The sequence below is a fragment of the Polyergus mexicanus genome, unplaced genomic scaffold, assembly GCF_030449975.1.
Source record: "Polyergus mexicanus isolate NDT 795.1 unplaced genomic scaffold, iyPolMexi1.0 SCAF_86, whole genome shotgun sequence".
NCBI classification, from domain to species: Eukaryota; Metazoa; Arthropoda; class Insecta; order Hymenoptera; family Formicidae; genus Polyergus; species Polyergus mexicanus.
Genome location: NW_027223406.1, coordinates 1 through 17685, shown reverse-complemented (window position 1 = coordinate 17685; position 17685 = coordinate 1). Strand labels below are relative to the sequence as shown.

General features: G+C 36.4%; 1 protein-coding gene and 1 pseudogene across 1 annotated transcript; one reads left to right on the top strand and one right to left on the bottom strand.

Annotated features, from left to right (window-relative positions):
- The first annotated feature begins 12105 nt into the window (after positions 1–12105).
- On the top strand, positions 12106–13437 carry LOC138944091 (uncharacterized; annotated as a pseudogene).
- Positions 13438–16018: 2581 nt separating this feature from the next.
- LOC138944092 (matrilysin-like) lies at positions 16019–16924 on the bottom strand. The gene has a single exon (XM_070314960.1). The coding sequence runs from the start codon at positions 16922–16924 to the stop codon at positions 16019–16021; it is 906 nt and encodes a 301-aa protein (XP_070171061.1).
- Between the last annotated feature and the right edge of the window lie 761 nt (positions 16925–17685).

The window sequence follows — 17685 nt, the reverse complement described above, 5'->3', positions numbered from 1 at the left end:
TAGAATTTGCACACTCATGAATTCGGCCTTGAACTTTTCTTCCAAGTATTTTGACATATCTGCCAACAATTTTCTGCGTGCACTCTTTAAAATGATGACGTATATTATTTTTAGTAAAAAAGCCTTTACATCCAGCACAACATATAAAATCACGTGCAGTTTTCTTTTTTGATTCTGTCGGTCTTCTACAAACTATAAGTTCTCCTTTATTATATGTAGGATTTGTGTTAAATAAATAATTGCCTCTTCGTCTGAGAAATCCGATAATCTTCTGTCTTTTTTTATTACCTAATATAAAACATAACACTTGTATCAAAAAAGAAATAAAAAGAATATAATTAAGTTAATAATATAATACAATTATCGAATATTTATATATGTTGTTATAAAATAGTTTTCTCTAATATATCTACTAAATAATACATATAATAATATATATTTTTCAATTAATTTGCTCTAAATATTTTTAATAAATACAATCTACATGTAAAAATTTCTATTATGAATTAATAGTTCTAATAAAATGATAAATGAATCAATAATATAAATATAGCTGCTAGATAACAGACAGAATAATACATAGAAAGATTAATAAATCAAAAATATATATTTCAACAACATATTTTCTATACCTTTTGGCAATGCAGCAAATTTTTTTACTCTTTTTCTTCATCTTTATGTACTCGTTCTAGGTGCCTACTTATCTTTGACTGCATTTTCTTGCAATAATAACAAAAATTTGATTTTCCTGTACCTCTAAGATTTGAACATTTAACATGTAAATTAGTGTCATTACAGATTTTCTGTCCAGAAACATTTAACGATGTTTCTAAACTACTTTTTGTAATGATATTAGATTCTGTTGAACACGATTGTACAAAAATATTTTCGTTGATAGAATCTTCTGAATCTGAATAGCAATAATCAGGATCTTTGTCTATATTATCACTGTTACAATCGCTATTATCATTGTTACAATCGCTATTATCAGGAGAATCATTTACATTAGACGGTGTTTTACGAAATAGTTTTAAGTTGTTATTAGTATCGTGTATTAGTATTGCCATATCCATACTATTATTATTTACTTTATCTCTATTATTATTCTCAGTTTCTATATTATTATCATTATTACTTATATTAATATCACTGTTACTGCAGCATTTATCAAGATTATTGTTAACCACATTATTTTCATCTATACTGCAATGATTTAAGACATTATTTAGAGATATGTCTAAATCATGTAATTCTTCAAATGAAAACGTCATTGTTCGATCGAAATTGTTGTCTGATGTAGAATTATTATTAGTATTTTTTTTCAAATTGATTAAGTATATCCTTATATAAATTGTATTCTGGCAGCATAACGTTAGAAGTAGATTCATTACGAATAACAGTATGCGTATCAACATTATCATTGACTGTAAAACAAAGACTCATTTATAATTAACGATAACATGTTACAGTTTCTTAGTATATATTTTTCATAATATAAGCAAAAATTACGATTCTTACCAATGTCTTTATTTAATGGCATGACTAGTATTTCCAAACTTAGATTTTCACTTGTATTTATACATAGATCGTAGTTTGGCATGGCATTAGAGATAAATTCATTTCGCAATTCAGTACTGACAATTTTATCTAACGTATCATTTTGTTTCGTTAACTTTTCAGTATTTATAACTTCAGTAGGAAATGTTTGAAAATTCTTTGTTGTTTCAATAATACATTCAGATTCACCAGTTGTATTATGAGCAACAGTATGCGTGTCAACATTATTATTGACTGTAAAACAAAGAATCATTAATAATGAACTATAACATGCTATATTTTTTCAATATATGTTTTTTTAGTATAACCAAAAATTACAATTCTTACCAGCATATTTACTTAGTTGCACAACTGGTACTTTTAAATTTAAGTTCTTAGCTATTGTATCAAGCATTTTATAATTATTTGTATCAAAAAGCATTTTATATCAATTAGTACTTTCTTAAAATAATTCAGCTAAAACTAACAGGAAGAATGCATTTACCAATTTTGTTAAAATTGATGCAACATATAATCTTCCCAGATAGCCAAGAATGTTAAAATCACGTTTTGCCAAAGCTTTGCGACAAGGTTTGCTTTAATTTTGACAACAATTGTCTAGCAAACGTTTGTCTTGTTTTGGTTTGTCAAAAAGTTTGAAGCAAATTGAGGGCAACATTTTTTGTCTCACGATGCTGTAAATAATAGAGAAAGGTTTGCTCGTAAATTTTACGCAAAGAAGAACATGTATGATGCTATTCACGGTGTAACACAAACTTTACATCAATTAGCAAATTTTATTATACACGCTATAATAGCAAATTTACGACAAGAACAGAGCAAACCTTATTGTACACAATATGATAACATATTTACGAAAAGAACAGAACAAAGTATACTCTGGCACAACGAGATGCAAAATTCACGCAAATAACAGAGCAAGCCTTGCCATGCATGGCATGACAGCAAATTTACAACTTCACTTTGTTACAAACTTTACAAAAATATAGTTTTCAGCCGATAGTTCGTTTGTTCATCGTTATGCGACGCGCTATATGCATCCATCTCGTATTTGATTTTTAGTCATGAGAAGTATATAAAGCTTGCAAAAAGCAACTGTGACAGAAGATTAAAAATATAACTATTTCTATCAGTTCAATTACTGATACAATCCTAAACATAGGGAATTAAGATATTGGACTGATTGTCTCTCTTAGATCGGACAGATAAATGTCTAAAAAAGTTTAAATCATCCGTTTATTGTTTACTTAAAATATAAATGTATATATATATAAAATTCATATATTCATTATATTATAAATTCATTTTCAATTATTTATATATTATCATCATCTCATAATTATAATAAATGCCACCTAAGACTCTTGTCTGCTCGGTCGCATATTCTTAAACGATGCGTCAGAAAACATGATGGATTGTTTCACAAAAAATATTCCTCTCTGCGAGATTTATCGTTCCTCAGAGTTTGTCGCAGAGTTTCTGAATCATCCTATACAGAGAATTATCACAAATTTGCTATCATGCCGTACACGGCAAGGTTTGCCCTATTCTTGTCACAAATTTGCTGTCATCCCGTGCACGGCAAGGTTTGCTCTATTCTTGCCACAAATTTGCTATCATCCCGTGCACAGCAAGGTTTGTCCTGTTCTTGCCACAAATTTGCTGTCATGCCGTGCACGGCAAGGTTTGCTCTATTATTTGCGTAAAATGTGCATCACACTATTGCGACAAGCCTTGCCAGCAAAAGCTAAGCTTTATCCGGACACACCTTGTTACAATTTTGCTGTAAAGACATGCTCGGGTTTGCTGCAAACTTTGTGCAAAGTTTGCATCATTTTGCTTGCTGATTTATTATATCTACAGAATCTATTTAAAAAATTGTCAAATTTTGTACTTTTTGTAACGAGTTGTAGAATTATAAAGTGTTTATAAATTAGAATATGAACTACCACATTAGAATTTTTGTAACATAACACTTTTATAATGATAAACATTATAAAAATTAAGCGTGGAATTATTTCATGCGTATGTTATACAAGATGTTAAAAAGTTTAAGACATTCAATGCAAATAATTTATTAAATTAAGTATAATTAAAAATTTCTTAATCAGTGTAGATCAAGATATAAGTTGCTTTCCATTTACATCAAAACTCAGATAATTCTCAATTGTGACGTCATTACTCAGTTGAATGCATGTTCCTTTTGATGCTAGTAAGTGAGATTCAACTGAGTTTTTACGTGGTTTCTGCACACGATCGAGACCGTGTGCTTTAGTGAGTCTAATAGACTCACATTAAAAGTGAGGTTATGAATCTATATTATTATGTGATAGCTTTGTTACCAAAATAAGCAGGTCAATGACGTCATTGTCTGAGTATGAAATACTCACATAACTGAGTGACTCAGTATCACTTGAGTGCAAATGGAAAGCAACTATTATTGTATAATATTATCCAACATTAAAATAAAATGCTCACTATTCAATATTATTAATTGTTTCCCTTTCTATTTTTTATTACGAATGTGAACATAATACTTATTTTTTTGATATTTATATAGAACATACATTTTCAAATAGATTATCGCCGTATACTTTTCCTTTATTCTTGCCAACCTAACCACAGATATAGAAAGCGCGCGTAATAGGCACGCGATATAGGGCGCATTCAGCAGAACAAACCGCTTAGGACGGGGTGTTCCACTTAACGATCGCAATGCTCGCGAGCATCATCTGTCTTTGTTTAACTTTCGGTAAACAACAAAGATGAAATGATACCGTGAGCGTTGCGGTCATGAAATGGAACGCGCCCTTAGTAGCAATCCAACATGATTAGTTCTTACTTTTAGAGCCAACAAATCAACGTCGAGTTGACAAGACGCATTGATGTTTCTCGCATGTAACGAGTTTCTAAGCTCTATAGTCATAACCAAAAGATGCACGAATATTTACGAAGCACTCACATCAATACGCATGCAATTTTATTTAATTTAATCATCAAATTGTGTTATGGGACTAATGACTGTATGTATAGAAAACATAAAGAGATGATATATACAGGGTGGGGCATTTATAGTGACGCGGGCATATTTTTCAGAAACAAAGTGAGATATCAAAAAATGTTTCAAACAAAAATTGTAGGATTCCAAGGGGGGCATAAGATGGTACCATTGCTTTGACCTTTGAACATGCCAAGGTCATATGGAGTTCAACTTTATTTTTTTAAATAGAGTCCTCTATTTTTTATTGCATATTCTTGTAGCTTATCTCGAGAGCTTTTCAAAGCACTATAATAAAATATTTTTTTATTAAGTACTTTTTGAGTTATTTTATCTTAATCTAACATATTTTGATATAAAAAAGAAAATATCTCATAAAATATTTAGTTTTTGATAAACTTACCGTAATACTTTTATGTATTGGATAATAAGACAAATCAATTAATGTAAAAAAAACAACAAATAATTGTTTTAAAAAATACATTGTAAATAATTACATACTTTTTCTCAAAAACAATTATTTTTTTACACTAATTGATTTGTCTCATTATTCTGTACATAAAAATATTACGGTAAGATTATCGAAAACTAAGTATTTTATGAGATATTTTATTTTTTAAATCAAAATATATATCAGAATAAGATATAAAATAATTCAAAAAGTATTTAATGAAAAAATACTTTATTATAGTGTTTTAAAAAGCTCTCGAGATAAGCTGCAAGAATATGCAATAAAAAATGGGGGGTTCTATTTAAGAAAACATCGATCACATTGACCTCACCTTGAATAGGTCACTCAAGTTCAAGTCTTAAAAACTTTTAAAAAGTTTTAAAAAGTTTTAAAAAGCTCTCGAGATAAGCTACAAGAATATGCAATAAAAAATGGGGGATTCTATTTAAGAAAACATCGATCACATTGACCTCACCTTGAATAGGTCACTCAAGTTCAAGTCCATATTTTTATCATGTGGCCCCCTCGAAATCATACAACTTTTGTCTGAAACATTTTTTTCTATATCTCACTCCTTCCGAGATATTTCAATGGTCTGGGACTTTTTCCCCACCCTATATATATTTATATATGTCAATCGTGTACTTTGACGACGATTTTTCGCAAGCATTGGCTTTTTTGACGACTTCTGGCTGTTTTGACGATCGTCATCAAAGTTTTAACCGTTCAATCATATACTTTGACAACTATCGTCAAATTAATCTTAATAGTAGAAGGAATATTTTGATGACACTGTATACTTTGACGACTGTCGTCAAATTAATCGTAATGATAGAAAGGATATTTTCACGACACTATATGATTTGACGACACGCAATACAGTGATGATTTTGACAATGTTAAAAAAACTGTATTGTATAAAAAAAACTATATTGTATAAATTTATTATCATATTTAATGAAAACGTATTTATTTAATATAATTAAAATGAAAAACAAAATATAAGTCTGTATTCACACACATAATCCATTCTTATATTTAAAATCATCTTAAGATCCTGTGGGGGTCGTGCGGAGCCTCGCTGGCTTTCTTCCCCCACGATCCGCAAGCAGGGAGTGGTCGTGGCAAGGTAGTCTTCAATGAGCACGTTCTGTTTACTATGTACAGAGATATATTTTTACGTAATTACAGTTGCTAGTATATACAAGTGTTTAATTTTATATTTGTTTGGTGTGGCCCTGAAAAGGGCCGATTGAACGCGGGTGTACGCGTTATAGCAGACGTTCTCGCCACTGGATATGTGGCGCCGTCAAAGTAGTCCGGGGAGGTCCCCACTTCCGAAGAGCGGGAGGAGTCCTGGGAGGAGTGTAACTCCTTTCCGGCGAAGTTGGAATGTCTGTCTGCGTGGCCTGGTGTTGCGTCACTTCCTCCCAGTCTGAGAGGTCCGACTGCGTTGCACTCTCTCGCAGGTGGTGTTAGAGGCCTGCGTGGCCTTCTCGCCTGTGGAGGAATGAACTTGCGTGCCGCAATGCACTCTGCTCTCGGGGTGTGTTTGCGTCCCTCGGTCTGTCCGCTCTGAAGGAGCTGATGGTGGTAGCGGAGAGAGTTTGACCGGGTACTTCCACCCGTAGGTCGGCGAGGTATAGCGCCGAACCCGTACGTCCTACGTCGAGAGGAACTCCCGTCCAGGGCGTGTGCGATGTACCGGCGACAGCTCCAGTGGCTGCAGCTTCCACTCCCTTAGCGTCCAGCAGACTCGATGTGGGGAGGGTGCTTCCGGTGTAGGCTCCGCTCCTGTCCGCTCGAAGGACCCAGGTGATGCGGGCGGCGGTAACGGACGTGGACGTCTCCTTACTCCTTGCTTGGGGTATCTATCCAAGGCTCGAAAGAATATACTGACGGACCCGAGCTACGTAAGCCGTCGCTAACTCAGCCTTGCTTCACGAGAGAAGTCCTCTCCAGCAGTGCTGAGCCGCGACTAATTATCTCGCTCCGCTGGCGTCCTTATATACTGCCACTCAACGGATTTCACTTGCTGGTAGCGGCTCTCGGTTCGCGCCGTGTCTCGGTGGGCTCCCGAAGTTCCTGCGGGCTTGCTCGTGCTCGGCGCGTGATAGCAGCCGCACGCTTTCACCTGTTGTGCGCGTGATCGCCGCCGCGCGCTTTCACGTGTCGTGCGCGTGATCGCGGCCGGTTGTTCTCAGGAGCGCGTATATTCTTCGCGCGCCTGAGCTTTTGTGGTGGCTATCCGCCACAATCCTATTCATATGTGTGTATATGTGTGTGTTCTTATTATAATTATTATATTTTAAAAATTATATTGAAATTTTTGTGTAATGAATTTATTGATATAAAAATAAAAAATCTCCAAGTAGAAGCAAAAAATAATTAGAGATTTATTTATTGCATAGCAAATAAATTTTAATTTAAAATAATGTATGACAAAATTTAAAATTAAACAACTTTTGTATGACATAAAATTATAATCAAACAACTTTTATCATATAGAGAATAGGCATATGTATAATATATACATATATACTTATAAATTAAATAACTTTTACATATAAATTTTATAAAAATATAAATTTTTTATTGAAGCAATACTGAATATATAACATATTAATTTGCTTCGTTGTAGGGAAAAAGGAAAAAAAATTAATGATGTTGATTTTGTTGATGATTGCCGTGCCGAAAGATAAAGTTACGTATCGCCTGTGCCTGTGACTACCGCTGAAAATATCGACGTCATTCGAGAAACACATGATCTCTACTACAAGGATTAACGATCAAAATGATTCTACGTATTCAGCATTACAAGGATTGTCACATTAGAATTTTATAATTAATATAACTTCGATTATTAAAGCGATAGAACAAATCGAAATCATTACGTCATCGTCTGGTTGCTGAACCATTCAATGTATCCATCTCTTAAAACACAGCAATCGGTAAAAATCCTACATCGTTCAAAGACTGCATCTTTTTCTGTCCTCTGTGTTATTTAATTTACGGCATTAAAATTTTATGAATTGTATATATTATAATTATTAAGACAAGGCATTGCAACGAGATTGTTATATATAATTCCCTGTGTCCTTCGCATTAAATACTTTTTTTGCTTATATTTCGGCTTATATAATACGAAAAACAGAAAAAATGCAATTCTTGAACGACGTTGATTTCTTTAGCGATTGCTATTTAAGAGATAGACTCAAATGCAAAAGAGCCAGTTGTTTACGTCACGATTTCAATCTGTTGTATAATTCTAATAGTCGAAAATGTGTTAATTGAAAAATTTTAATGCGTCAATCCTAGTAATGCAGAACTCGTAAATTATTGTCTTTCTTGATTGATGTCGATATCTTTAACGGTAGCCGAGATTTAAGTGAAAAAATATATTAGACGCTGTGGGTAGGTACGGGATCGGAGATCTATCGCTTAAGGATACTACCCAACTTGTCTTATATGAAGGTAGAGAAATGAATGTTTTTTGTCATTAAAAATATACTTTATTCTGTTCTCTCCATTCCTGTCTTACATTTGTGCCAACGATTTTCTTTATTATAGTTGCGATTGAGCGTTTGGTGATTGTTGTTATTTAGCACTCTACGTGCTCTTCCTCCTCGTCGCTTGGTTTGCGTCGCTACGTCGATTCCGGTTTTGCAGGGGCTCGTTTGCGTCGTACTGTCCCGTTTAATGGGTGTTCGTCGTAGAGGCGAGACAAGCGGCGGAGGATACCATGGAATCGGCGGTGTGATACTCCGCGGTTGTTGGATGTCCGGCGTGACTGGTCGGTCCCTCTTGGCTTTTGAGCCGGAATGCCCGTTAGTTGGCTTTGGCGGGCTAGCGCCGAATAAAGCCTGAAGCCGGTCCTTACGCCTTTTCTTCCTGTGTAGCAGGGCTCCTAGAGCCGGTGAGTTGTCCCTGGCGGATGGTGGACTGGCGACGAGGGTCAGGTCCACAGTGCCCAGATTAAGCGGCGTCTGAGCGCCGGTAGTTGGAGGCGACTGAGCGCCAGTTGTTGGTGGCGACCGAGCGCCTGTAGCTGGCAATGACTGAGCGACCGTAGGTGGAGGCGATCGGGCGCCTGATGTTGGAGGCGGATGGGCGTCGATTCTTCTCCGTTTGGCCGAGGTGACGTGTAGTGGCGTCGGGCGAGTCTTGCGCCGGAGGGCGATCTCGGCCACCGTAGGTAGCGAGATGATGCTCTCTATCCGCGGCGTCTTGCGAGGTTTCTCGGCGACTGGCGCCGTGTCGTGTCCCAACGTTTTTAAAGCGACTTTGCGCTAGAGAGCAGGCGACTGGCGCCTAGAACTCTCTTCGTGATTTGTCGTCTTAAAGTAGGCGACGGGCGCCAAGAACTCTCTTCGTCTTTTCTCCAACGTTTTAGCGACTTGCGCTTGAAAGCAGGCGACTGGCGCCTATGACTTTCTCCGTATTTTCTCTGCAGGGGGTCTGCCCTATATTCCGGCTGGACGGCTTTCTACTTGCAGGTTGGCCCGGGCGCCTTGCGCCGCCTAGCAGTGCTGCCCGCAACTACGCGCGGACGCGCTATATGCCCGCCGGACTGCTTTCCACATTCTTGTTGGCTCGAGCGCCTTGCGCCGACTAGCGGCGTCTCTCGCACTACGCGCGGCCGGACGAGCGCTTGCGAGAAACGATAATATTTCGCGAATATTGTGTTATCGCAATTTTGTGGTTGCCGTAGGCCGCCACAGACGCGAACGACCCACGCAAAGGCGTCGCGATTTCGGCTTGCTATGTCGCTTTAATAATTAATTTAAGTTATATTAGTTTTAAAATGCTAATGGGTCAATCCTTGTAGCAGACATCATGTAAAATAATGTGTTTCACGTAGAATAATCTGTTTTTAATGACGTCGATATCTTTGGCGGTAGCCGAGATCAAAGCGGAAAATATGTTTTTCGGAAAGAACGATTGTATTGTAGATAACGACTTCGGTCTAAAGCAAACGCTAAAGAATGCGACAACATTCAAAGATTATATTTATTTTCATGTCCTGTATTATTTGGAATTACGGCATTAAAGTGTTAATAATTGTATATTTATGACTTAAAACGTGACAGCGCGACAAGATTTTTTTCATTATCGCCAGTATCCTTCTCGTCAAATACATTTTCGCTTTGATCTCGACTACCGTTAATAATTTCGATGTAAATCAAGAAAGACAATATGTATCGTGCTCTTCGTTACAAGAATTAACGCAATTAAATTTTAAAATTAATATAATTCCGATTATTAAAACGATATAGCGAGCCGACATCACGACGCTTTTGCCTTTCGCGTTTACTACATTTATAGCTTTGATCTCGACTACCGCTAAAGATATCGATGTTAATCGAGAAAGACATTATTTCTCATGCTCTTCGCTACAAGAATTGACGTATTTAAATTTTGAATAATTCTACGATTATATATATATATATATATATATATATATATATATATATATAGATTGGTCAATTTCTTAAGGCTTATGGCTTAAAATCTCTATTGTAGACGCCGCATAAGCGTTATAGAAAAAAATGTTACAGGACTTTTCTGTTCAGAATAACACCCTCTATCTTCTCTTAAAGGGTGATCCGCGAATTATGGGACACCCTGTATATTAATGACGACCATTACTTTAACATATCAGCACGGAAAGTGCTAATATGTAAAAGAATGAAAAATATATTAATAAGCACACACAGTGAGAAGTACTATTTAATTTCGATACGAGCACTGAAAAGGGCCGATTGATTCTGTAATAGGCACTGAAAAGCGCTGATTGGTTTCGTAATGGTACTGAAAAGTACCGTTTGCAAAGCGAGGAAGTTCCTGAGAACATTCTAGTATTTTAAAAATGGGCACTGGAAAGTGCCGTTTGGTTTCTTCGCTAGTGATATCCACCGACCGCTTTCGTTTTGGCGCTAAAAGTGCTGAAAGCATTTAATTGACCAATCAGAACGAAGAAATTTTTGTTTCGATATTATCAATTGCTCTTTTATTACGATCGTAAAAATTAATAATTGTTCTTTTATTTTGGCGGGGTTTGTTGACGTTCCCGCATTGGGTGAATTACATATCCTACAGCTTGTGATTGGTCGTAGCTTTATCAATTGTTTCACATCACATCGCTCCAAGCTCCAAGTTCCAAGAGAGCATCGATCATTTTGAGTTCAACTATCGCGAGTTAAGTGTGGTGAACGAAGAAAAAAGTGAGATTTGATCACAGAGGCTATTTGTTGGCGAGAATACAGCGCTTGCAGCTTCAAATACTGTCAGAGCAGACGTAACTATGAAATCGATTAATTTAAAATTATCTACCTCGCGGAAATCGCTGCACAGATTATCTGTAAGACAGCGAAGTAGGGTTATGTCCGAGATTAGAAATAATTTACGGTTACAACTTTCTCCAAAAGTTGCTGCTGCTGCTGCTGCTGCTAATAATAATAAATCGAATATTTCCAGTTCGTTTATTGTAGAATGTAGTTCGTCTCCAGAATGTCCGTCTTCTGTTATAAATGATATTTGCAATATTAGAGATAATATGCATACAGAAAGCGATGAATCGTTTTTTTCTTCTATCTCTGATGCCAGTGATGCAGCATCATCATTTTTCAATTTCACTACACAAACAGAACCATCTTGTCACGAGCGCTTAGCATCTTGTTTTGTAGATAATAATCTAACACATGCTCAAGGAAATAATATACTATCCCTTCTTCGTACACATTCTTGCTTTTATAATTTGCCGAAAGATGTTAGAACATTATTACATACACCACGAAATTGTATTGCTGTGTCTATTGTGGAACCAGGCGAATATATTCATTTCGATCTTGAATCAAGTATTATTCGATGCCTTATGTGTGTTTCATCTTTATCTATTGTTGATCAATTGGAAATAGATTTTAATACAGATGGATGTGCTTCAGATAAATCAGGTTCCATTCATATTTGGCCAATTCAATATAGAATTGCAAATATCCAGCATACAAAACCGATAGTAGCAGGAATCTATAAGGGTACGCAGAAGCCATATGATCCTAATAAATTCTTTGAGAAATTTATTGCAGATATTGATAGAATAATGTCCAATGGTGGAATAAATCTTCATGGCAATAAAGTGCCCATACGCTTAAGATGCTTCATAGCTGATGCACCAGCTCGTGCATTTATCCTGAATCATCGTGGTCATACATCTAGTCAGCCTTGTTCCAAATGCAAAGTTTCTGGTACACGTAGCGAAGTTCGTTATGTCTTCAATGATGTCAATCATCCTCTTCGAACCGATGAGGAATATATAAGGTGTGTGGATGGGGATCATCATAAAGAAGGTAAGAATCCATTGTCGATGGTTCCAATAGGTATAGTTTCATAAGTGCCATTTGAATATATGCACCTTGTATGTCTGGGTGTAATGAAAAAACTTTTATCCGCATGGATATATGGGAAATATTCACGATTGTCAAAATTGTCTGGCCGATCCATTTCTATTATGTATGCGAGACTAAACACTCTTAAAGAATATTGCCCTTCGGATTTTTCAAGACGACCTAGATCCCTCGATGCATGCTCTAAATATAAAGCCACAGAGTTTCGTCAGTTTTTACTCTATACAGGTATAGTTGTAACATATGGTATTTTAGACGATCAATTATACAAGCACTTTTTATTCTTACACGTAGCTATAAGAATTTTGGTTTCAAATTCACCATCAAAATTGCAACTACGGTTTGCAGAGCTTGCGCTGCAAAAATTTGGTCAATGAAGTAAAAATCTTTACAGTTCAACTTTTAATAGTTATAATGTACATGGTCTTCTTCATCTCACTAACGATGTGAGACATCTTGGTAAATTAGATTCTTTTTCTGCTTTTCCATACGAAAATAACATGACAATTTTTAGAAAATATTGCAGAAAGCCAGGATTACCTCTTCAGCATTTCTTCAATAGAATGGCAGAGATAGAAATTCACGGAACAAATCAGAATCGTGACAATGATTCTTCTATTCACGTATCTGTGCAGCATGTAAGTAACAATTATTCTCGATGTCGTAAGATCATATTTGATGGAATATCATTAAGTGTAGATATGCGTGATAATTGCTGTCTGTTACATGATGGATCGGTTTGCATTGTCTTTGAAATTGTTAAGAACAATAATTCGTATCTTTTGGAAGTTAAAAAATTTTTGCATATTAATGATTTTTATGATATTGGCATTTTGTCTTCTGTTCTCCAAGTGTATAAATGTTCTATGTTGAGCAACGAGGTTTTCCGTATCCATCTACAAAAAGTCCGTGCTAAATGTTACAGAATGCCTCTTTGGAATCCGACATATAACGACAGTGATGAAAAAAATCATTCGGAAGCATCTCAATACATAGTTGCTGCTATTATACATAACGAGAAATTGTAGTATACTATATATTGCTACGTTCTTATATATAACTGTTGTAAAAATTTAAAGATTTTTGGTTTTTATATTTATAAGAATTCGAGAGAGCATAATATATTATTCTTTTTCTTTTCTACACATCTTCTGTGTTTTACAATTATTATTTTGTATTTTATCTTCTGTCTCAGTTTTCCTTGCATTCCATTCTTCGGAACAGCCTACATATATATTTGCTATCGCATGTTAAATCTTCATATTGTATTTCTCTTTTATTTTTGTGTGTGACAACTTTGTCTTTCTTCGGTGCGCATTTATATTTCAAATTATAATCTTTTCATAATAGACAGGTAGAAAAATGCTTCTATTGTTATTTTATTATATCTGTAATATTACATCATGTACACACACATATACTTTTCTAATATTCATTCTTTTGTTTATAGGAAAATGTCGGAACGGCCGAAGCGCATTGTATTGAAACCATTACGCTACCAGATGACATCATCATCGAACGAGGCTCCAAAGCGTAGAAGAACACTAGAGAATAACGCGAATGAAAATATCGATCAGGACATCGGCGAGCTGAGGATACTTTTAGAAGAGCAAGATTCTTCGATGGATGAACCAAATAATTCAAATAATCTTTACAACATTTATACGCCTAAAACAAACACGCATACACAAAACATCCCATACTTACATACAAATGTTCCATCATACTTATCTCCTCAAAATAGTTTTTCACAATCACGCACACATACATATCCCACACATTATCCCACATCCAATCATACAGTGATTGATAACATTACGCACTCAAGTAATACAGGTATTAATAAGTTTCAGGAAAAGTATGGCACTACATCAGACATCAGAGATTCTTATCAGCTACCAGATGAACGAAGAAGAGAATCTGAAGCCACCTGTACTGAGAGATCCTTCGATGAATCGAATAATCCGTAAGTTTATATATATATATATATATATAATATATATATAATATATATATAATATATATATAATATATATATATATTATATATATATATATATACACATATATATACATACATACATACATACATACGTACGTACATACGTACATACGTACATACGTACATACGTACATACGTACATACGTACATACGTACATACGTACATACGTACATACGTACATACGTACATACGTACATACGTACATACGTACATACGTACATATGTATATATATATATATATATATATATATATATATATATGTATATATATATATGTATATAGTATGATGTAGCTTTTTGTAGAGTTTTGTTATGATTACTTGTAATGGACAATAAATATCATTGTACAAACATGCTTTGAGAATAAAAGATTAATTTCCCCAAAATATAAATAGATGATTGTTGATACTTTCATAACATTTCACAGGATTCTAATAGCGGAGAAAATTATAGTAAACTCTCGCTTAAAAGAATCTCGTGCTTTGTTAATCAATTCTTTTCTAGTGCTCCATGACAGATCTGCTGTGCAAATTACTATAGATGCGTAGGATATGTGGCTCTCAGTTCTCTTATATCTGAAATAGGCGTTAAAAAATGTTAATAAATAGCATAATATATTAGAATTTCATACACAGAATTCTTTCACGGAACTGATGGAGATATTGCACAAAATACCATGATATGCTATCTATAACAAAGATATGATTCATCACTGAAAATAAGAAAGATCTATTACTTTTTGGACTATTGCTAGGAATATCATTAAACTGCATTCTTGTCTTATTTCGAAGTATTTGAATACACAATACTTACTGAAATTGTGATGTATCTAATTGAAGTTCAAAGAAGAATTTATCTCAGATGAAAATTACAATTAATTTAACTTTATATTTAACTGATATGTTTTCTTACTTCCTGATTACATTACGTTGTGTCTGTTACGTGTGCAATGACACCGACCGGAAAAAAAGATTTGGAGAATTTACAGTCAAGATTGACTCTTTAAAAATAAAAAATTAATTATTACGCTGTGTCATTACGAGAGGTTAGGAAATCTGTCATAATAACTATGTCCAAGGCAAAGATACAAAATGGTATAATAAAATTATTAATTATTATTTATGGACAGCACGTACCATATAAAAAGTAGAAATATGTTTATAATTATAAGCTTTTTTATCTTCTTTTTCTAATTATAAGTGATTACAGCAAATCTGACAGCAAGAAATCACAGTTGTAACAGCCTTTTCTTAAATATATCAACAGTTAGAATGTATGAATATTCAGATGCGATACGCTTGATCGAAATGTGCGCAAAAGAACTGTGCGTAAAAGAAATGTGCGCAAAAGAACTGTGCGCAAAAGAACTGTGCGCGAAAGAAATGTGTGTAAACGAACAGTAACAAACGTTTATTTACCAAATGAAATTAATAATAAATGTCAAAAAATTTCAAAATTATACATGCATACATGCGTGTGTATTTTAAATTATACAAAAATATGTGTTGTGTCCAAAAGCAACGTGTCCAATTGAACGGTGCGCAAATAACATGTGTCTAAACGAACCGTGCGCAATTGAAATGTGTTCAATCGAACGGTGCGCAACTTTATGTGTCTAATATCACAGTGTGCGATTGCAACGTGTCCAATTGTACTGTGCGCAAGTGAAGGCTTCTCGCCGTCGGATTTCCATCGTCGTGAGATCCGTACAGATTCTGTATAGCGAGAATGTCCTCTATGCTCAGCTTAACCGGAAATTGATTCTTGATGTCGGGTATATACGGGAACATTATAGAGTCATTACGCATGCTGTGCTGTAGACCCAATGCGTGGCCGATCTCGTGCGTTAGCGTTTGCAGCAGGTGATGCGTGTTGGAAGGATTTTTGTTTAGATACACGTGCCACGGTTCCGAATTATCGATGTGTATCTCCGACGTGAAGTCGGTCGCTCCAGAGGGAAAGAACGCGTGAGCTAGGGCTCCTCCCGGTCCGTCGAAGGTCGCCGGGCAAATGCCGACGTTCCGACGATTTGCGTAAGTATGCGCGCCCGTTCGATACGATATCAGTATATCGGGGCGTAGCGGGTCGTGCGCGAAGTTTAGTGACGAATTCGCTGCCCATAACGCGAACGCCGCTTCGACCATTCGCGAGATTTCCTTGCTAGCCACCTGAAAATTCCACGTGAGACGCGTTTTCGGCCATTTTCGCGCGATCGGTCTATACACGCGATCGGGAATGTCCGCGAGACCGCATCGCGGTTTGCGCATAAGGTGAAGCATAACGGCGTCTAACGCACTGTTTCCCGACAATTGATAGTATTCTTGAAACAGCGATAGCGCGCGACGCAGAGACGTCGCGTTATCGGACGACAGAGATCCCCCGTCGTCCTTCAGAAAACCGTACGCGCCTAGGAAACGGAGCGCCTCGATCTTTTCCGAATCGAAGGGCGCGGCGGCCGTCGCGGCGACGAGCGTCGTCGTTAGAACGAGAAGAGCCGTCTTCGCGTTAGTCATCGCGCGGAGCGGGGAAAGACGCGGTAAACTATCGAGAAACGTCGGGCGCAATTGATTCGCGCGTTCCGCGAGACGCCTATTTTTATCGTCGACGAATTTGACGCAAGTGGGGGGAGGGGGAAATGCGTCGACGATTCGTTCGAGGGAGAGTCGCGACCCGCCTCGATTAGAGAAACACGCCTCTTTCGACATCGAGCGTTCGGAATGCGCGTTATCTAGCGGACGCTCGAGTTCCTTTCGCGGTTTTACTTTTTGTTATTTCTATTTTTATTATTCGTTTGTCCCGTAAGAAGGACACTCGACGAGCGATTAGAGAAACGTACCCCTTCCGGCGGCGATAAACGTTCGCCGAGTATCCGGGATGCGCGTTATCTAGCGGACGCTCCATTCCCTCTTATAGCGTTATTTTTTTATTATTTTCCTCTAAAATCTATTTTTGTTATTTTCCTCTATAATCTATCTTTATTACTTGTCCGTCTCCGCTCGAGTCGAGCGATTAGAGGAGCGGTCGCGGAGGGAAGACGCGGCGCGATCGATAAATCGTACCGCGGTATCCGCGCGTCGATCTTTATAAACGCGAGATCGTTTCGAGAAGCGTCAAAGTATTCTCGCTCGCGAGATAGCAAAGCGACGAAACGACGAAGCGCGAAACGGTGGAGTGCGAAGTAGCGAGAGTTAAAATCGGTCGCGAACTGTTCGATATAGAACGAATCGAACAGATAATTAACGCGGCCGAGTACTCTGCGTTGATACCACTGCTT

Excerpts from the sequence above, each read along its gene's own strand:
- LOC138944092 (XM_070314960.1), bottom strand. The coding sequence starts at position 16,924 with ATGACTAACGCGAAGACGGCTCTTCTCGTTCTAACGACGACGCTCGTC.